The 20,391-nt window shown below is 60.1% G+C and overlaps 2 protein-coding genes across 5 annotated transcripts; both read right to left on the minus strand.

Annotated features, from left to right (window-relative positions):
- Window positions 1-238: 238 nt before the first annotated feature.
- Window positions 239-12,686, minus strand: FBRS (fibrosin). Its single transcript, XM_047780022.1, has 18 exons — window positions 11,136-12,686; window positions 10,666-10,845; window positions 9,881-9,916; window positions 9,730-9,759; window positions 8,628-8,676; window positions 8,236-8,536; window positions 6,554-6,855; window positions 6,147-6,352; window positions 5,987-6,031; window positions 5,650-5,745; window positions 5,329-5,397; window positions 4,498-4,527; window positions 4,050-4,121; window positions 3,624-3,744; window positions 3,438-3,518; window positions 2,459-2,542; window positions 2,154-2,361; window positions 239-2,029 (listed from the first exon to the last, which is right to left on the minus strand). The coding sequence occupies exons 1-18, from the start codon at window positions 11,589-11,591 to the stop codon at window positions 1,447-1,449; spliced, it is 2,949 nt and encodes a 982-aa protein (XP_047635978.1). The 5' UTR covers window positions 11,592-12,686; the 3' UTR covers window positions 239-1,446.
- A 2,065-nt stretch (window positions 12,687-14,751) lies between these two features.
- PRR14 (proline rich 14) lies at window positions 14,752-20,334 on the minus strand. 4 transcript variants are annotated; one of them, XM_047780036.1, is made up of 12 exons: window positions 20,126-20,259; window positions 19,271-19,342; window positions 18,978-19,146; window positions 18,268-18,389; window positions 18,006-18,195; window positions 17,439-17,482; window positions 17,145-17,254; window positions 15,956-16,544; window positions 15,744-15,813; window positions 15,572-15,663; window positions 15,224-15,295; window positions 14,752-15,133 (listed from the first exon to the last, which is right to left on the minus strand). In XM_047780036.1, exons 2-12 carry the CDS (start codon window positions 19,291-19,293, stop codon window positions 14,854-14,856), a joined length of 1,761 nt encoding a protein of 586 aa, XP_047635992.1. In that variant the 5' UTR covers window positions 19,294-19,342; window positions 20,126-20,259; the 3' UTR covers window positions 14,752-14,853. The 4 variants fall into 4 exon arrangements, with proteins under 4 accessions (XP_047635992.1, XP_047635993.1, XP_047635995.1 ...); XM_047780037.1 differs by lacking the exon at window positions 20,126-20,259 and adding an exon at window positions 19,765-19,986; XM_047780039.1 differs by lacking the exon at window positions 19,271-19,342 and having other exon boundaries at window positions 20,126-20,334.
- Between the last annotated feature and the right edge of the window lie 57 nt (window positions 20,335-20,391).

The raw sequence follows: 20,391 nt of genomic DNA on the forward strand, positions 1-20,391 counted from the left end.
GTGCAGTTCAAACCTGGTTCGAGGATCAACTGTAATATGTGCTCCTGGACTGTAGAGAGTGTGAAAAACTTCAGTGCCCAACACTCCAATCCACTCATCCAGAAGCAGAGCAAATCTCCCAGGTGGCGGGGCGGGGAGAACCTTCACCAGGACATGGACGTGTCCTCGTCCCTCCCTGACCCCAGGATGCAGCCCACCCCCGACCAATGACCCATACACAAAGAGGAGCCAAGGGGCCTCATGGTAACACTCATTTTTATATAAATATCCTCAAGTCATGTTACAGAATAAGCCCCACCGGGGAAAAAAGTCAACGTTACGTTTTTGTTAAACTGACCCCTGCTTTCTAGGTTGGGCCCCAGCCTGGGGGCACCTGCTGCTTTGGGAAGGCTGGAGCTGCTGCCAAGAGGCTGCTCAAGAAGCTGCCTGTGTGGCCCACCCCCGGGCCGACCCCCTTCTTTGGTGTGTGGTACATGGTGACCTTCTCTGGCCCCCCTTAGCTTGAGGCAGGGTTCTGGGGAACAGGGTTCCGGAGAGCAGGGCCCAGGAGTCCTGGGGGCACTTGGAAATAGTGGGGGGCTGGGGGGGGAACCAAGCCACTAAGAGGTGGAATCTGAAGCGGAGAGGTTGAGCCTTTGGGGATGAGGGCACACAAAGGTAACGAGAACAGGCCGGGGGCAACCCGGGCCACCAGCCAAGCAGAAGCACCCTTCCTTTTAGCCAAGGTACCCAGGTCCCCTCCCCTGTTGGTCTGCCTCCTGCTGGGCCCCCATTCCCAGGGACAAGCCCTGGGTTCTTGCCTGTTCCCTCCCAACTCTTCCCCCTGCGATCCCCCTCCCCCCACAGAGAGGCCAGAGGCTAGGAACACAGCACCAGTCTTGAGGATTTAATTAACCAGGAAGGGGGATTATTGGGAGGGGCACCCCTGTAAAAATGTACAAAAGGTCTGGGGGGCTACGCGGAAGGGGAGATAAATATGTACACGCAACTCCCCTTCCTGCAGCCCCTCCTCCCCCAGCCCTGAGGGGGCATGAGGACTTGGGTGGGAGGTGAAGGGGAGGGGGGCACTTTGGCCTCTGGCTTAGTGAGCCCTTGGGGAGGCAGGCCAAGGGCCTAGGGGCCCTCAGAGGGGGTGATGGTGCACCTCAGGAGATCAAGAGCTCTGACCTCTGAAACGACCCCCACGCTTGCACACGCACGCACGCGCGTGCATGCACACACACACACCTCTCTAGAGGCTGGTGACCTCTGCCCTCCCGGTGACCCCAAGGTCCAACTGATGCTTGATCTCATGGGGGTTGGGGCTTCTGCTCCCAGGTTCCATGACCCCAGAGGTGGCTGGTGAGGTCTTGACCTCTGCCCTCCAGCCCTGGCTCCACACCTCAGCTCTAGGACCTTGTGGAAAGGAGAGGAGGATGGAGCTCTGCCCCTGCCCCTCCCCTTCCCTCACCTGTCAGCCCGGGCCGGGCCGGGGGCCCGAGGTGGGGAGCTAGGCCGGGGGGCGGGCACGAGTGGAGGTGGGGCCCCCAAAAGGGCTCCTGGCGGGGTCTTGCTGAGAAGGTGAGGGGTTCCCGGGGCCGCAGTCGGCGGCGGCGGAGGAGCCAAGCGGCTGTATAGCAGGGGGTGGGCAGGCTCCAGACCGTAGAGGCGGGCAGCAGCCACGGCCCCGGGTCCAGTCAGCTCCTCCCCCGCCTCATAGAAACGGGGTGGCCTACCAAGGCGCGGGGGCCCTGCCAACCAGGTTGGCTCCAGGAAGCCGGCACAGCGCTCCGGAGGACTAGGGCCCAGGAAGGGAGGCGGCCGGGGCCTCTCAAAGAGCAGATGGATGCCTTGAGGCCCGGTGGTGGCGGCGGCGGCGGCAGCGGCAGCGGCGGCGGCGGCGGCGGCGGCAGCAGCGGCGGCGGCCTCCTCCTTCCGCTCTTCCTTTACCCGCACCGATTCCTTGGCTGGCCGGGCCCCTTCCTCGCCAGCCCGGGCCTTGGGAGTAGCAGGAGAAACGCGGAGCTGGGGCCGTGAGAAGGGCAGGTCCCTGGGGGGGTGCGAGAGGAGGGGGTGAAGGCTGGTCCTCCGGAGCTCAAGGTGAGGGCGGCGGGCAGGGCAGATGGCGGGCAGGGCAGATGGCGGGCAGGGCAGGCGGCGGGCGGGACGCGCACCTGTCTTTCTCCTCCTTGGTGATGGAGGGCTCCCTCCGTTCCACAGGCCGCTCCTTGTCTGAGCCTGGTGTCCGGGCGGCCTCAGGGGGCCGGACCCAGGCAGGAAAGGCCAGAGGACTGCGGTGCAGGCGGCCCCATGGGTCTGGGGGGGAGGCGAAGGCTGGTGGGGCCCCTGGGCTTTCTTTCTGGGCAAAGACGGCGCCGGAGTCTAGACAGGGGACAAAGTAGAGCGTGAGGGGAGCCAGGAGAAGGCGGTCCCTCCCAGCCCCCCTCCCGGCCCCCGGCCCACCCCAGCCAGCACTCACTGAATGTGGGGCTGCCCAGGCCGCCAAAGGCCCCGTTGGAGAGGGCAGCCAAGGAGGCGAAGCTTGTGGGACGCCCAAAGGGATCTGTGGGAGAAAGGGGGGCCGGTCAGAGCACCGGGCAGCCAGCGCTGAGAACTGGCTCGGCTGAGCTTCAAAGAGGCTGATCAGCAAGCAGGCCCCGGAAAGCCACTGAGCTTTTACGTGCGACGTGTGGTTTAACCTCACAAGCCTCGTGAGGCAGACGGGCTCAGTTCCCACTTAAAGGTGATGCGACAGGCTCAGAGAGGTAAGGTGACTTGCCAATGGTCATCTAGCCAGTGAGCGGTACCCCCGTTCCCGGGCCTCTCTGACTCCAGAGGTCAGGCTTCTCACTCTGTCCACACTCCCCGACACCAGCCACCAGGACCAGCTCTACGGCAAGCCACTCGCCCGAAGACCTCTGCTGGCTCCCTCCCACCGTCATGCAGGGCCACTCCCCACCCTAACTTCACGCGTAGGTCACACGGCCAGTCAGAACACCTAACCTAGCCAGCCAAGGGAACCTTACAATTTCTTGCCTCTTCTAGGAACGCCTCTCCCTAGGCCAGCAGGCTCAGTTCCTCCTCGTCCATCCAACCGGGATTAACCTCCCCAAAGAAGCCTGCCAAGGCGGCTGGGAGCCAGTGACCATGCTCTCCACTCGGCCTGCACAGCCTCCTTCCACCCGCCTGTCAGGTGGCACAGCGCCCGCCTCCCCACTTCCCCCCAGAGATAGTGACTGAGCTGGCAGGGATTGGCTCTGCCCTTCCCTACCCCGTTTTACAGATGGTGAGATCAAGGCTCAGAGGAGTAGACGGACTTGCCCAAGGTCACCAAGCAAGTGGAAGTGGGTCTACCCTCCGCCCCGGCTGCCTCCCTGGTCTAACTTCTGTCCCCAGCTTGAGACCTCCTGCGAGGCAGTGACAAGGCTCGGGATGCCCGACATGCCCTTGGCTCTTACCAATGTGGGTGCTGGGGCTCAGAAAGGGTCCGTGGGCCCCGGGAGCTGCCGTGAAAGGGTTGGCTGCAGCGTGGACGGCACCTGGGGCAGAGAGGTGGGAGAGGCTGATGATGCTAAGTGGGCGCAAGGAGGGCCTCGGGCTATCGACGGGCAACCTCAGGCCCAGAGAGGGCTGGCCAGACTCACCAGTCGCAGTGAAGAGGGAGGCAGCCGGGTGGGAGAGCTCCTGCCCAGGGGGCAGGGCCCCATAGGGCCCCGGAAGGCAGGGCAGGAGGTCGTTCCGAAAGTCAAGCTTGTGGGAGTCGCCCTGCGTGGGACAGGGAGAGGGGCAGTGAGTGAGGAGCCGGGCGTGGTCCCGCTCTTGCTCTTCCACCCCTGGTCCCCCTCTGAGGGCGGGTGCCAAGATAGGGCTTGGGTGGGCCTCGGCCTCTTTCAGAGCCTTCTCTGACCACCCGCTGGTTAGCCAGAGAACCTAGTGCTAAGTATGGAATGGCTCAGGCAGTGACCGGGGACAGGAGGGGACATGTCTGGCCAAGATGCTGCCAAGTTCCGCTGAGGTGGACGCCCAGAGCTCAGGCAGGCCCGCTCTCCCCAGCCCTCCGGCCCCAGTACCTTCATCTTTTCCTGGTGTCTCAGGATCATGTAAGCCACGCGCACGTGCATGGCACACCACTTCCCTGGTTTCTGCCGCCCCAGAAGGATGACCAGAGGGAAAGGGAAGGAAAGAACGTTCACTCATCACCCACTCCGGACGCGGCCCTGGGCCCAGCCTCACCACACAACATCCCCACTCATCACCCCTACGACCGAGAGATGACTAGGTTCATTGCACAGCCTAGGAAACTGAGGCTCAGAGAGATAAACTGTCTTGCCCAAGGTCCCACGGCCAGCTGGGTCTGAACCCAGATCTGCGGTTCCCAAGCCTTTGGCTTTGGGCTAGTCCACCTCTGGCTGCCTCCACGTCTTGGGCTTCTCACTCACTCCCAGGCAAGACCCTCCCGCCCCCTTCAATCAAACACCCTGACGCCAGCCCCCAGCCTGAGGCCCTCACCCAACTCACCCTCAAAGGTGGCCGGAAATGGTCAGGGATCTGGGGATGGTAAAGCAGAGAAGGGGGCAGTTCAAACCTGTTTACTGACCCGGGCACCTCCTCTTCCTAGTTCCCGGAGCCCCCTGCAATCACCTCCCGGAGACCCTGTGCAGCTCCCTCACAGCTTGCCTGCTTGTGACAAGACCCCCTGCCCCACCTCTCCCACTCCGGGCATCTCTCCCCCAGCACCAAGTTTCTGAACCTGGAGCCGCGGAGGCACCCTGCTTGGAAGGCTGTGCGGTGGGTGAGCGGGCAGGCGGGGCAGCTTTCTCAACCGGAGAAGCTAGCCCAGGAAGAGCTCAAGAGAACGAGGAGCCGCTTAGTATTTCTGCAGGAAAACGCCTCTACTATTGCTACGCAAGGCTGGCTGACCCACAGTCTAGTCTAGCCTCTAGGAAGCGCATCCTGTGCTCTTCCCCACATTCCCAGAGCCCTGGGCTTAGCTGCTCCCCTGGCCGCTTCACAAAGGGGCAACTTATCTTTTCATTGTCTTATGGACAGGACTTCCTGGTATGAAGTCATTTGGGGGAAAAAAAAAGTTCTGAGATTTAAAAAATCTGAAAACCCCTACAAACACCACTGTCTTGGTAACCTTATTTCTGGGGCAACTGCATGAAATTCCTATGCCTCATGCCTGGGAAATTCTGTCACTTACAGACACTGCCTCGCCTCAGATTCTCAAGGACACTCCTGATCATACACTGAAGGGAGGGATCAGGGGTTCACTCGCGAGTCAACCATGCTCTCCCTTGAAAGATCGTCCAGCTCCCCAGAGACCTGCCTTGGCCCCACCCCCCTCACCTGTGTCCCCTTCTGGGGAAGCCCGCTCGGCACTGGCCCCAGTCGTGGTGGCAGCTCGGGGTTCGTGCTCTGGGAAAGGGGAGTGGAGGGATCAGTCAGAAGAGCTGGCACCAGGCAGCCCAAGGGGGCTAGAACCAAGCTGGGGGCCGGGACATGGAGGGAGCATGGCTTCGGAGCAACCTGGGTCCACCAGGGAGGCGGGGCGGGGGGCGGGGCAGAAGCCTGGGTGTGGTTCGTGGGAAGTGGGAAGGTCAGCGGACAGGGGGTGTCTGGGTTTGGAAGGGGTGGGGGCTGGCGGTGGTGTCTGGGTTGGGAGCTCACCTTGGGCTGGAAGGCCCCCTGCAGGGAGCCAAAGGAGACAGCCGGCGGGAGGCCCGGAGGGAGGCCGGGCACTGCGGGAGGGAAGGCCGTGTACGGCTGCGGAGAGAAGGGGACTGGTCCAAGCTGGGGGTGGAGGTGCAGCCCATGTTGGGCCTGCCCATCAGTCCCTCGGCCTCCACCCTAAAACCTCCCAGGGAGCTCTCCCAGGCTCAAGGCTCTTGCTTTGGAAGCTGACGGCGGGACCCCAACAGCCAGGGCCACAGCACCGAGGCATCCACGCCCACGCATCACACACACTCACTCACATACACACACACACACTCACTCACTCACTCACATTATGCCGGAAAAGGCCTTCCATCTTTCCTGGGTATTTCTCAAACTAGGGAAGAGAAGGGAAGAGTAAGCTGCCAGTCAGGAACCCAGGGCCTTCCCCTGGAAGCCAGACCCTCCCCCGAGGGCTCTGCGCCTCATCACCGGCCCATTGAGGAGCTCACCATGTGGGGGCCGTGGGGTGGCAGCAGGCCCGGGGGATAAGGGGTGAAGTGCTGGTGGGTGTGCTGGTGGGTGTGCTGGTGCTGGTGGTTGTGCTGGTGGAACTGGAAGGCCAGGGGCCGGGCTGAGCCCCCTGCCCCCACCACCTCGGGGCCACCCTGGGCATTCAGGTAGCGAGAGTTCAGGTCCTGGCCGATCAGGTCCTGCTCTGTGGGAGGGGAGGGGGAGAAGGCTTTAATATCCACCATGTCGGCCTCCTTGGGCCCGGGTGACCGGCCTGCCCTTCGGGCCTTGAGCCACTCCCTCCTCAAGCCCTGCTGTCTGCTAAGGTCCAGATGCCCCAAAGCCAGGTGGGCCCAAGCCCGGGGCCATGGCCCCCCACCCCCCAAGGCCAGGACCCCAAACTCACCAGAAAGGGCGTTAGCGGCTGAGGCCCCAGGGTGCCCTGGCACCTGCAGCAGGGGTGGGGGTGGGGGCAGGGTGGGGCCGGGGGAGAACAAGGAGGGGTGGTGGGGTGGTGGGGGGGGCCGCAGCCCGGGGGCAGGGAAGCTGTGGGTGGATAAAGGCAGGGGCAGTGAGGGCGTCGGGGGCCGGTGGGTGAGCTGCGCGGACGAGGAGGAGGCAGATGAGGAGGAAGAGGACGAAGAGGATGATGAGGGGGGAGGCTGAGCCACGGGAGGGGCCGGGGCCTTGGGGGGCGGCCGTGAAGAGCTGGGGAGAGAAGTGGGGAGATGAGTGAGGGGTTGGGAGGTGCCAGCTCTGACGGGTGGGGGTCAGAAGCCTGGGCGATACCGTGACCCTGGTTCTCCAACAAGGAAGGTGGTAGAACCCGGCCCCCGGGACCCCCCTCCCACCCCCGCCCAGGGGACCCATCCTCAGACGGAGGTCCCTCCCACACCCAACAACCCCCTCTCTCCCGCTCTAGGTCTCTGCTTCCACGCAGCTGCCTCTGACGCCTCTGGCCACGTGACTTTCCCTGCTCTGCCTCCGTCACAGCGCAAAACACATCATTCACTTTGACGCTTCATTACGACAGGCCACCTGGGTTCCCACCCGAAGACAGTGGAAGCAGCACCGCGCTGGCCCGGCCCAGGAGTCAGGAGACCCGAATTCTAGGCCCGTCTTGCCGTGAACACCCTGGGCGACCTTGAGCAAGTCACTGCCCCTCTCTGAGCCTTAGTTTTCTCCATCAGAAGCAAAAGGATGAGAATGACGATGACGGTAAGAGAAAGAGCATCAGTCGGGATGACAGGATCGGTGATTCTTACCCGTGAGCGAGCCCTCGCTCTAGGCCAAGGGCCGTCACCTGCTTTACATGCTAATCCGAGTCTCCAAAACTCCACAGCACCTTCCCAACTGCTGCCGGCTCCGTGGAACCCCCTGCCCCGTCTACTCCTTCCTTCACCTTAACTCCGTTTCTGTCTCTTTGACTGAGCCTCACCGAGCGGTAACGTGCAAAATCAAGGGGCTGAGGGACTAGCCGTGTTGTTCTAAAGCACATCAAAGCCGAAAAAGATTTTACTCACGGAACATCTACAATTGCCTCCTACGCCGCTGCCGAAGAGCGGACACACTTTGGGAAACACTGCATTAACTCGTGGTTAATCCTCACAGCAGCTTTACGACGAAGGTACTACTGCTATCTCATTTCGGAGACGAAATGGAGGCTCAGAGGGGTTAAGTGACTTGCCAAAAATCACCGCCGTTAAGTGGCAGAGCAAGAATTTGAATCCAGGTCCGACGGACACCGAAGCCGGCACTCTCAGTTAGCATGTCAGCATTTCCCAAAGTATGTGCCCAAGAGCCCTGTTCCTGGCAGACGTGCCTGGCAGAAATGTCTCGCCAGCGAATACAACTGGGAGACGGCACAAAACGGGTTCCGTGCGTGTGAAGGCAGAAAGGGTTTGCTGCCGAGTCCTCTGGTGAGCTCTTTACGTTTGTCCCACCCAGCGTCTCAAACTTTTCACCCTCAGAATCCTTTTTCAAGTCACATCCCACAGGCACCATCCCGCGTCCCAGCCACAGAATGCAGGGGTTGGTGCCAAAAGGCCCAGGCCTTTCCAGACCAGGCCGAACCCCTGGACCACTCACCTGCCAGTGCTGAGGTCAAGGCTGCTGCCATAGGGGGAAGTGCGGAGGCCAAAAGGCGAGACCCGAAGCTGCAGCTGGGGCTGGGGTGGGGGTGGCAGACTGGGGGCGGCCGGCAGGGGCGCGGGGGGTGAGACGGGAGGCCGAGGGGCTGGTGGAGGCGGTGGTTCCTTCGGGGGGAAAGGCACTAGCAGCGGGTCGGGCCCTGGGGGCTGTTCCTGGCTCCGCTCCAGGCCCGACACTTTAGGGACCACGGAGAGTTTTGCTTCACAGTTCCCGTTGAAGGCGCCGTGGGGGCCCGAGGCTGTGGGGGGAGGACAGCAGACGCATTCAGGTGAGGGCCACGCTCGCCCCATTTCCCTCCCTCGTCTCCAGCCCTGGCCCTTGGGACCAACCTTTGCTGGTTGAGACAGTAAAGGATGGGTCAAGGTCATCGTCTGAGACCTGGGGAAGAAGGACAAGGACAGAGTCAGGTTCTGGTCAGCTCGGGCCCTCACCCAGGAAGGCCAACCACCTCCAAAGGCTACTAGGAACCAGCTGGGGTGACAAGTCTATTCCAGCAGCCGAGCTGAAATCCACCAAAGACTGCGGGCTCTGTGGGGACCTCTGCCTGGGAAAAGGGTGGAGCAGCTGCGCCTGAGAATCTGCGAGGCCAGGAGGACTGAACTGAGGCAGCGCTGATGTAGCTGAGCAGCAGGCACATCGAGCAAAACTGTCAGCTGTCACTAACTGCTGGCCCATGTGCCTACCTGGCTTACAGATCTGTGTGGTCCCTAAGAGTTGGGAAAATTGTTAAGCTAACTGCCGATACTCAAAAATCCAGAGGGTCCTCCCAGAAACCCAGACGTGCAGGTTTTCTTGAGAATGGGCTCCTTCTCTCATGATAGCGGCCGCCCTCTTTCACTACCTGGGTCACCGCGGCGCCTGTCCAGCCAATTTTTTAGACTCGCACAAGACCCGCATCGGGAGGACAGATTTAGTTAGTCACAGGGGTAGTAGAATGTCAGCGGAGCTAAGGCACACTGTTTCAAAACAAGCACGTCACCCCTAACAATAAAACAAAATACACCTTCACAGGGTATGTTCTTACGCAACCACAAAGCTTCACGTCTCCACTGCCATAACCACGGTCTCTGTTCCGACTCTAACCTAGAGGATCAGACTAATGGCCAGCAGGAAGGACCAGCTGGGTTCCACAGCCGCCTCGGGTTTCCGTGGAGAACCACAGGTGTCTCCAAGGGCTTTGAGAAGGATAGCACAGCGAGGCACAGGCCTTCTATTCCTTGGTCAACTGGTTCTAGTCACCAATAAAAGTGTCCTTGACCTTCTTAATCCCCACCCACCTGCTTCCTCCCCCCAAAATCTAATCCTGGCTCCACCTAACCTGTGTTCTCTCCTAGAAAGGAGGCTCTGTCTGCTGCACAAGGAAACCTTTAAGCTGCAGTTCGCTTTATGAGCTCTAATGCTGCCCACCCAACAAGGTCTAGCCCTACTCACCCTCTCGTCCAGATCACTTTCTGCATCACACTGGGGAGAAGGAAAAGACAGAGGTGTCACAAGAGGGAAGAGGAGTGGGGCCCAAGGTCCAGAGGGGAGTTTCAGACAGGGAGGGAGAGGGGAGGGGCCGGTACAGGTGGAGGGCACTTACTATGTATCCAGCTTCCAGAGAATGACGGGAGGAGGCCTGAGAAAGACCAGAGTCCAGAGGTAAGAGAGGCTGATTGGCAAGGCCTTTGAATAAAGTCTCAACTCCCCAGCAAGGCACTCAAGGGCTCTCATGACCTACTCTCAGTCTCGTTCTCCTGCCCAGCCCCTGTTCTCAACGCTCTGGCCATTTCCCAAACAGACCAGATTCTCACATCTTTGTGCTTCGGTCCAAAACAACTTTGCCCCGTTTCTCTTCTTAGCAAACTTATGACTATCCTTCAAGGCCTGACTAAGACATCCCGGGGGGCTTTCCCTAACCACAACACTCCTCCCATCCCCCAGGCCGAATGAGTGGCTTCCTCATGTGGGTTTCTGCAGCATCTCTCCCAGATCTCTGCCTTCTGGTGCGTCTCAGGTTTTGGTCTAGGTATTTGCTGCTAGCTTTTCTTTCTTGCTTGCTAGACTGGCACTGGCTTACACAGGAGAACAGAGACTGTACCTAATTCATTTATGATTCAACTAAGTCCCTCTGATACATATCTGAATTACCAACATGTCTAAGACAGACTTTAGTGTCAGCCAAAAGCAAGCAGGTCTGACAGTGGACACGTCTTTGTCAGACCTGGACAGGGCAGTGGGAGCTCGAGTTTGCTCTACCTTTCTCTCTGCCCTTAGAGACTGAGATCACTGTTTACAATGGGTGGCAGCATTGCTGATGGAAAACAGGTCCAAGTGAAAAACCTTATGGCCAGAGTTTGAAAGCACAGGGATCTGGGGCAAGCTCACCTCTTTCCTTCTCCGCTTATTGGGCCATTTTCGGGCCCGATCCCCAGAGGGTCGGCCAGGCTCTCGATCAGAGCTGTCCCCTGGCTCCCCAGTGGCTCCACTGGAGCCCCCTCTCTTCCGCTTCCCAGAATGCTTTAGCCGATGCTCCAGTCGCTCTGGGGGCTGAAGAGATGCATCCTTCTGTGGAGGAGGAGGTGGGACTGAAGTAGATGAAAAATAGAAAGCTCCCGATCTCTCTAGGGGTGACCAGGCTACCAGAGTGGCTCAGAGGCCAGGTAACCTGGTTGGTCCCTGGAGACTAGCTCTACCTCCTCCCACCCCAGGGTGGGGCAGAGGCCTGGCCAGAGGAGCCGGTTGCTCTGGTTTGGGGTGCCAGCATTTCCCCCTCAACTCCACCCACTCCAGGCCTCATACTCTTCTCTCTGGCCCTCTGAAGCCCCCCAAGGGTCCCCAGCCCCATCAGACCCCACCTGCAAGGCTTCGAGGCTGGCGAAGCTGGCGATGGCGAAGCCATCGATCAAGTCCTCCTCCTCTTCTTCCTCCTCCTCTGGCTCCTCCTCGGCCTCCCCATCGTCTGCGCCCCCCTCCTCCTCCTCCTCCTCTTCCTCCCCGCGGCTGCCCGAGCCGGCAGGCCGCTTCCGAGCTCGGGGTCGCGGGGGCCGAGGCCTGGGACGCGGCCGCCGCCGTCTCGGGCCTCCCGGCCGCTCTCCAGACGAAGCTGACGACCAGGGCCTGGCGGGCGGCGGCGGCGACGACGAGGACGAGGAACCGCGCGGGGCGGCCAATAGGGCCCGGGGCGCGTCGCCGCCGGGACCTCGGCGGCGCCGCTGCTCCCGGTCTCGGTCTCGGCGCGAGCAGCGCCGCCGCCGCCGCTCCCCCTCAGCGGCCCAGCCCGGGCCGGGAGCCGCGGCCGCTGCCGTCTCCATGGCGACCGCCCTCAGCGCCGCATCCGGAGGCGGCGGGGCCCGAAGCGGCCTGTCCGCAGGCCCGGGGTCGCAGGCGCGGCGCTGGCGGCTGCACAGGGACGAGAGGGCCACGGCTTCCCCTTTAAAGCAGGATCTCCTGGCCCCGAGCTTGCCCCAAGGCCAAGGCCCGGGAAGCCGGCGCCGCCCCCGGGGCGACAAGCCTGAGGGCCCCCCCTGTGGGGCCGGCGGGGACGAGACGACGAAAACGGAGCGGCCGTTCCTTTAAGGCAAGGCCCTAAGTTGTTCAGCCCCTGTCCCCTTTAAGACGACCCGACGGTGTCCGACCGGCCTAGTTTGGTGGCCGCCCCCTGCCAGGGGTCGAGACAAGTCTCCCCGAGGAAGAGGAAGGGCCACCCCTTTAAAAGGGGCCGAAAGCTCGACCCGAAACGCAGACCTCCCCTTTAAAAGTGCCTCAAGTCCTCCGGCGAAAAGAGGCCACCCCTTTAAGGAGTCCAGGGTTCTCCAAACAGCAGGCCGCCCCTTTAAGGGCTCGGGAGTTAGTTTCTAGTCCTCCACAAGCAGCCACTTCCCCTTTAAGTTGAATTTAAAGGACTTCTTGCGTGGGGGAGGAGAGGCGGTGAGAATCCCCACTCCTTCCAATTCTCCCAACAGCACAGTTCTCAATTTGTCAGCGTCTGTTCGGTGGCTTCCCCTTTAAAGGCTGGCGTTGTAGTCTGCCGAGATGAGTGGCCACCCCTTTAAGGAGATTTAAAGGGGCCTCCTCCAAGCCCAGCTCTTCCAGCCTCCGCCTCCGGTCGCCATGAAAGGCGCGAGGGGGGGGCGGGGCCGCGGGGGCCAGCCCTCCAAAGCCCCGGATGTGAGGCAACGGTGACGGGTAGAGCTTCTCTGTCTGCCGACATAAAAGTCTCTTCCTCCTTTCCTCCGTCTCTGTCTGACTTGCGCCTTAAGGGATCCGGAACGGCTGCTGGGTAGGGAGGGAGCTTCTGCGTACCCTCCTGTTGTCTCCTTTGGAGTCTGGGGCCTCCTCTCCGCCAGGACTTCCCTGCCCCTCCTCCCTCTTCCTCCTCAGCCTACGCCTCCTTCCTCTCTTTGCCTCCTCCCACTCTCCGCCCCCTTCCCCTCACCCCTCTACAGGCTTAGTCGTTGATAGGTTGAGACGTGTACGTCAAGGCGAAGGGCGGAGTTAAACTCCGGGGAGTGGGTAATATGTAGCCGCCCTCAAATCTTGGATTGGGTATACGTCAGATTAGCTCCTCCCTTCATCAAGTCTTATGACTCGACTGGTTAGAAGTACGTGCTTGGGGCGGTCCTTCAGATGACCCCGCCTCTTCCTGCTCTTCGTTCATTGGCCCGTGACCTGACGGCGTCTAGGCAAGGATCCGGACGGGGTGCGCGAGTCCTAGGGACGGTTGGCCGCTGGGCGGCGCGGGGCCGAGGCAGGTCCTTGTCTACCGCGCGCTACGTCTTCTCTCCCTTTCCGCCGTTTGGCTTAGTCCACCGGCCGCCTGGCTTTTCGCGCACGCGCGTGGTGATACCTCCGTCGGGTAGCTGCTCAGCGGGATCTCCCGCGGTGCGGGATGGCTAGAGCTTGCGGCGTGTTTTGAGAGCTCTAGTCGCGCGGCAAGCAAACCGCATCCGTTATGGGTCGGTGCAGTGAGAGAGTGCTTGCCTGTGGTCTCCTCGTTCTAGCAAGAAAAAAACACCTTGCCCTGTGTGCCCGGCACTTTCTCTCATATTAACTTGTTTGACAGTACGAAGTCTCTTAGGAAGATACTCCTATCAGCCCCATTTTACAGAAGGAGGAGGGAATTGATGCAGGTTTAATTTCCCAGCCAGGGTTTGGACTCAAGTTTAGCTCCAGTCAGTGCTCTTGACCACTGCTGTATTTTGCCTCTAAGTTATGAAAGATGTACAGTGCCACTTACGTCCGCTGGTTGTTTAGGTTACCCTTTTAAGGTGGACATAGCACTGGAACAGTCAACTTGCTTGCTTATATATTAAATGGGTATAATTCTCACAAGGCTTTGTGTAGGTCAGGTAACTGGGACAGGTTGTTGTAGGTGCTTAATTATAGCTGAGTACTCAGCTCTTGAATCCAGCAGGAGGATCCTGGCCTGTGTGTTAGGAGGAACTCAGGGCCATGGTGATCAAGGCCTTAGTCCACTCTGGGTCTTTACATCTCCTCTGCGACATGAGTGAGTGGAGAGAACCCTGACCAGGTATAGAATCACAGTATCTTCTGGAGGAAATTCAGACGTATCCATATGGGAAAATTCTTTTTTTTTCCTTTTTAGGGTTGCAGCTGCAGCATATGGAGGTTCCCAGGTTAGGGGTTGAATCAGAGCTTAGCTGCTGGCCTACACCACAGCCACAGCAATGCCAGATCTGAGCCACATCTATCACCTACACCACAGCTTGCAGCAACACTGGACCCTTAACCTGCTGAGCAAGGCCAGGGATCATCAAACACTCATCCTCATGGATACTAGTTGGGTTCTTAACTCTGAGCCACAATGGGAACTCCATCACATGGGAAGATTTTTTTTTTTTTTTTTTGTCCTTTTAGGGCCATACCCAGGGCATATGGAGGTTCCCAGGCTAGGGATCTAATCGGAGCTGTTGCTGCCAGCCTATGCCAGAGCCACAGCAATGCCAGATCTGAGCCACATCTGCAACCTACACCACAGCTCACAACTACACTGGATCCTTAACCCACTGAGCAAGGCCAGGGATCGAACCCGAAACCTCGTGGTTCCTAGTCAGATTCGTTTCCCCTGCGCCACGCTGGGAACTCCGGGAAGATTCTTAAAACCAGAGTATCTCCAGGAGTTCCCACTGTGGCGCAAGGGGATCAGCAGTGTCTCTTCCAACACCAGGGTGCAGGTCCAATCCCTGCCCCTTGCAGTGGGTTAAAGGATCCAGCGTTGCCCCAGCTGTAGCACAGGCAGAAACTGCAGCTTGGATCTGATTCCAGGCCCAGGAACTCCATATGCCATGGGGCAGCCAAATAAATAAATAAAGAGTGTCTCCAATGACCATTTCTCCACCCCCTTCCCTATATCCAACCTTCACCATCTCCCCTGGTACCTCCCCATTTTCTAGTCTTTGGCAGCCAGTACTGCCAGCTACTCTCAAACTCAGATAGAGACTTATAAAAGAATCAGAAACATATCGAAAACTTTACTAGAAATGTAGAGAAAAAATATAACTGCCTTAGAGACTTCCCCTCCCTCCAGGATGAACGGACAAACAGATGGCGCTTCTAAGTCCGATGGGGCTGCTCTTGATCCCCTTCCTCCTCTTCAAGGAGCAAGGCATCCAGCTCCTGCAGTCGCTGCTGCAGCAGGGGCCCCACATCTGGGTTGGGGGCCAGATTGGGAGTAACGGTCCTGCCAGCTGCAGCCCGGGCCCCTCGAGATGGCCGCCTGGATCGAGGAAGGCTGCAGTCCCGAAATTCTACAGTCCGCCGGAGCTTCTTTGAGCTGGTGAAAATCAGGGTCCCGTTGCGCTCCCGGGGTTCCTCGAAGATGGTCTCAAAGGTCCTGGACCAGGCAGGGAGGAGTGCTGGTTACCAGCGTGCCCCCTGGCTCCAGCCTTCCCTATGTCACCCCCAAGACTTCAAAGTGTCTCACCTCCTGGTCGTGGGTGACTGGTAATTCTTGTTGGTGTAAATTTCTTCCAGGCTGAACTCCTTCTTGTTCAACCTGCGAGCAAAGGGCAGAGGCCTCTGAGAAACGTGGGACCAGTGGCCCTGGAAGAAGGGATAAGCAAGGCCTGGTCTGTATTTCAGTTTCTAGGATGTGCCAGGAGCCAGGAGTGCTGCCAGAGGCAGAGGGATGGCTCTATGGCCAAACCAAGTCCAGATCAAATAGACTCCTCCAAGCTGGATTGTGCTCCCTGAGAGGAGACAAAGCCACATGCCGAGGACCTGGGCCTGCACCTATCTGGCAAGGTAGCTCCGTGCACCACGAACCTCTCACCTGATTGGTCGAGGCAGCCCCATGGGCGTAAGGTTTAACTGAGAACGGGCCGGTGTCCTGCGTATTCTGAATCGAGAAACCTTTCCCATGGTCTGCAAGATGGGGCAGAGGGTGTAGGTGCAGCCTGGGCTTGGGCTCCCCCCGGCCTCCTGCCCCTCAGCTGTACCCTTACCTTGGACTCGGGGTCTGAAAGCACCTGGTCTTCTGAAGCCCTTGGCTCCTTCCTCTTGGTTGAGCTCAACCTGCAGTGAAGGTCAAGGCTCAGGGCCAAACAACATCTGCAGCAACATCCCCATCTCCTGCCTCCTAGACACTAGGGAAGGAGGGAGAGGCGGAGCCCAGACTGTGGCCAGAGCTTTATGGAGAGTTCATCGAGAGCACTACCTGGGTTCTGCAGCTTCAGAGAAGGCAGACGTGGACGCAGTAGACGAGCAAGATGTGACGAGGGGAGGAGCGCCTCCCACTCCTCCAAGAGGGAAGACCTCCTTCCGGAGACAGGGTCGAGGGGGTGGCCGGGCTCGGGCCATCTCTCCGCCACCCACGGTGTGCCGCCGAGGCCGTGGCCGGCTTGGGTGGGGTGGTGCAGGGGGCCAGCTGCAGGTGTCTCGGCCAGGGCGCCCCAGATCAGGGCAGGAGTGGCTTCGGCCCAGAGAGGGCTTGGGGAGAGGTGCCAGGGGATTCTGGTCTTGGGCCCGCCACTGGCGGATCGGGGGCCGGGGACTGACAGCTGCAGTGCCCTCGGCGGCCCTGGACTGCTCGGCCTCTGAGATGGCAATCTTCAACTCCAGCTTCATGGGGGGTGAGGGGGGCGGGGGCCGTGGGGCTTTGTTGGGCGTGAGGAAGATGTCGGCAAAGCTCTCCAGCTTGGAGCGTACGGAATGGAAGAGGGGGGCCAAGCCCCAGGGACTGAGGCGGGGACGTAAAAGGCTGGACGGCGGTGGGGTCGACGGGCGCTCCAGAACGGGATCGGGGGCTGAGGAAAGGAGAGGGTCAGGTGGGTGCTCCTCAGCGGCAGGTGTCAAAGCCCCAGGACAGTAGCCTTGGTCCCACCCCCAACACTAAGCTCTGCCCGCTGAGGAATAAGCCCATCCCTAAAATACCAAGCCCTACATTTATGTATTTGTGTGTGTGTGTGTGTGTGTGTGTGTGTGCGCGCGCACGCGTGCACAAGGGGCTCTTGAGGGCCACACCCGCGGCATATGGAGGTTCCCAGGCTAGGGGTTGAATCAGAGCTACAGCCGCCGGCCTACACCACAGCCATAGCCACGCCAGATCCGAACCGCATCTGCGACCTACACCACAGCTCACGCAATGACAGATCCTTAACCCAGGAGCGAGGCCAGGGATCAAACCCGAGTCCTCATGGATACTAGCTGGGTTCGTTACCACTGAGCCACGATGGGAACTCCTCAAGCCCTACATTTAGAAGTTAAACTTCAGGCCTCCGAAGTCTAAACCCCGGGGGTGGTGGGGGTGTGGGGCCTTAAGCTCCATCCCCACCTCTGCACCTGACACTTCAAAAGCTCAGCCAGAATTTTCCAGAACCCCAAGTCTCATCCATCTGAGTCTTTACCTGGTGGTGGGTTCTCCAGAGGGTCTGTAGACACGGCAGGCGGCTGGAATGGGGGTTCCAGGTCCCTGGGCGGAGGCTTTGGCTGGTGAACCCTCACCATGGGCTCAGCTCTGGGGTGAAGGGGCAAGTTCGAGGCTGAGGAAGCCTCCAGATCAGATCCCACCTGAGCCAGCACCTCCCCGTCCCTTAAGGCTTCTGAAGGTGCTACAAGGAAGGACTGGACAAGCAAATTCTGACACCTGGATAATGGCTGTGGCCAGTACATCTTGAAAATCCCTTCCCCAGCCCTCTCACCTTTTTGCTGGGACGATGAAGTGGGGCGTCTCACCGGCAAAACCCTGGATGTAAACAGGGGATGTTCGTGGGCAGGCAGGGAAGGCCCCTGCGGCTTCTTTAGCTCCTCACACTCCGAATCTCTCAGTCGTCAGAGGCCTGCCTAGGTTCACGCTAAAGGCTTTTTCATATAGGTCTTTGCTCAGGCAGAGGTCTCTTCCACCTAAAACTGTTCTCACTCTGAGCAAAATCCACCCTAGGAGTTCCTGTTGTGGCTCAGCAGTAACAAACTCAACTAGTTTCCATGAGGATGCAGGTTTGATCCCTGGCCTCGATCAGTGGGTTAAGGATCCAGCGCTGCCATGAGCTGTGATGTAGGTCGAAGACGTGGCTTGGATCCGGCATTGCCATGGCTGCAGCAGATTCGACCCCTAGCCTGGGAACTTCCATATGCTGCATGTGCGGCCCTAAAAAAGAAAAGGAAAAAAAAATCCACCCCCGACTCAGCCCTTTTACTCTGTCTTCCATGCCTGCTGGAGCCCCTGCCCCCAGCTGAACCCCTGACATCATTCTCTGGAGTTCGCATACCTCAACCGGGGCTCTGCGGCTGGCAATGTCTTCTAGCATCACCACTAGAGTGGGCTGGGGGGCCTGGTCCATCTTTTGTGAAGGGCCTTCCTCTGGGCCAGGTGTTGGCTTTGAACGCCGCCTCAGGGTGGAAGGGGGCCGATGGACACGGCTCAAGGGCTCTCGGCATAAGCGCAGTGGGTCGGGGGGCCTAGGGAGGGAACAGGAAGATCAGTAGGGCTCAGCTGGGTTCCCAGCTTACCCCTCATCCTGCCATGCTCACCTGGCCTGTGAGCACCACATGGCTTGTCGGGGTGGTGAGGCAGGTGGCTGGCTTCGGGCGGAATCCTGACGGTTGCTGTGGTGCCGTGGGGTGGAGATCTCCTCTTGGGGCACCAGAGGAACCTAGGAGAGGAGGAGGTGTCGAGAGCAAGGTGACAGACAGGGCTTCCCTGTGCCTCACAGTGTCCTCTGCCATACAGATGGCAGACATCGTGCCTAGAATTCATTCGAGAGCCCAAGAAGTCAGCTGAACTGAATTAAGGACCAGATAATACAGTGTCTGGAGCTGCTGGTGTGGGACTTGGGTAATATTCACCCAGGTTTCTTTGTAGAAATGAAAAGGAGAAGGTACCCAGAGGGAGTCATTGCCCTATTTGGGGCCTCAGTTTTTCTAATCTGGGCAGTGGAACCAAAGATCTCAGCCTGCTTCCTAAGGGTTGTCTAGAAGTTGGGCTGGGAAGAAAGCAGAAGGGTTTCTCATACTTAAGAGAGTCGTAGGGACGTGGTTTCAGCCCAGCAGAGTTGGTGGTGGGGAACGGGTCCAGGAGACCCTGCCCACTTCCAGGTTAGAGTAAGTGAGAGCCGAGTGGGAGGCTGCCTGATGGATGAGTGTGAGAATGAGGTGTTTGTTATCCTCATTAAAGAACGGGTTTGGCTTTGGTACCCAGGAGACGGGAGGGAGAAGGGGGCCTCTCAGTTCAAGGGGCTCACCATGTGGGCAGCCATGACATCTTCCAGGACCACAGCCAGGACCCGCCGAGAGGCTTTTTCCAAGGGCGAAGGGGCCCCATGGGGCTGCAGTTTCGGCCGTTTGGGGCTCCTGGCTCCCCATAATGCTCGAGCCAGAGGCTGGCGGCACAGACGCTGCCGGCCAGGCGGGCTGGAGGTGGAGAGAAGCAGAGGACGGTCCTCTAAGCCTGTTGTTGGCTCTGTGGTTTCCCCGGTACGGCCACCAGGCTCCCCGTTTCCCGGGCTCAAGACAGGCGGGCGGGGTGCGCTCTCACCTGGAGTCCCCGGGCAAGTCCATGGGGGAAGCGGCGGCTCCGGGGAGTCCCTGGGGGATCCCAGGCTCCAGCCTGGGTTTGGGGGGGAGCGGGGGAGCGGGGAGTGAGGGCCAGCCCCTCCCCTGGGGCTCCGCCCTTCATGGTCCGCCCGAGGCTCCCAGTAGCCCAGGGGCCGGAGCCCTGGGGCTCGGAAGGGCGCCCTCGTCTGGCCGCCGGGAACGGGTGTCTTCCCGCTGCCGCCGCGATCAGTGGATCACTCGCGCCCTGCCTGGCCGCGAGAACCTGGATTGCAGCGGCCCCAGTTCTCCCACGGCCCAAGCCTCCTGGGGCCTTTGTCCCTTCAGATTCTGTCCTGAGATCCCCCGGGATCAGCTGGGATCCCGGTCCTCAGAGGCTCAGTTTCCGCCAGATCCCTCTGTAATCCTCATCCACTCCCAGTGAGTGGGCGAGGACTCCGAAGCAACACTCCCACACGCCGACGGTTCCCCCCCTACCAGATCCCCTAGACTGGATCCCCGCTGAAAGAATCCTATAGCGCGGTTCCTCCAGTCAGACGCCGCGCGAGGATCCTCCTCTCCCCGTGAGCTTCGGCTCCACAAAGCTCCACTCAGAAAGGGGCTGCCCGAGCTTGAGCATCACAAACTCAGTCCGGATCCCCGGGGATCCACTGTCAAGCAGATACCCCCTTCACTCCAATCCCGGGAGGTCCCGCCCACAGACCCCCTCCCTCCGCCCTCCCCGGATCCCCGCCCAGCGCTCTCCCCAGCCCGGGACCAGATGGTTCAAAAGTTTCCTTCCCTCCCTCCTCCCGCCCTCTCTTCAGCCGCTCGGTGCCCTCCCCCGCGCGCCGCTCACCGCCGCCTCCCGCGGATCCCGGGTCTTCGACGGCTCCCACCTCCGGCTCCTTTAAAACTAGCCTTACCCAGTTCTGCCCAACCGCCGAGGGCCTTCTTCTCAGAGCCTTTGGGCACCGCCCAATCGCCGGTCCCCGTCTTCCGGGGTGGTGAGAAACTAAGTGAAGCCGCCCAGCGGCCATCATCCCTAGGGGCAAGAAGCCAAATTGGGCAGCGCCGCCATTATAGTTGAGGGCAGAGAGCGCTGTCCTCAGTGGACCGCAGTGG

The sequence above is a fragment of the Phacochoerus africanus genome, chromosome 5 (assembly GCF_016906955.1).
Source record: "Phacochoerus africanus isolate WHEZ1 chromosome 5, ROS_Pafr_v1, whole genome shotgun sequence".
Lineage (NCBI taxonomy): Eukaryota > Metazoa > Chordata > Mammalia > Artiodactyla > Suidae > Phacochoerus > Phacochoerus africanus.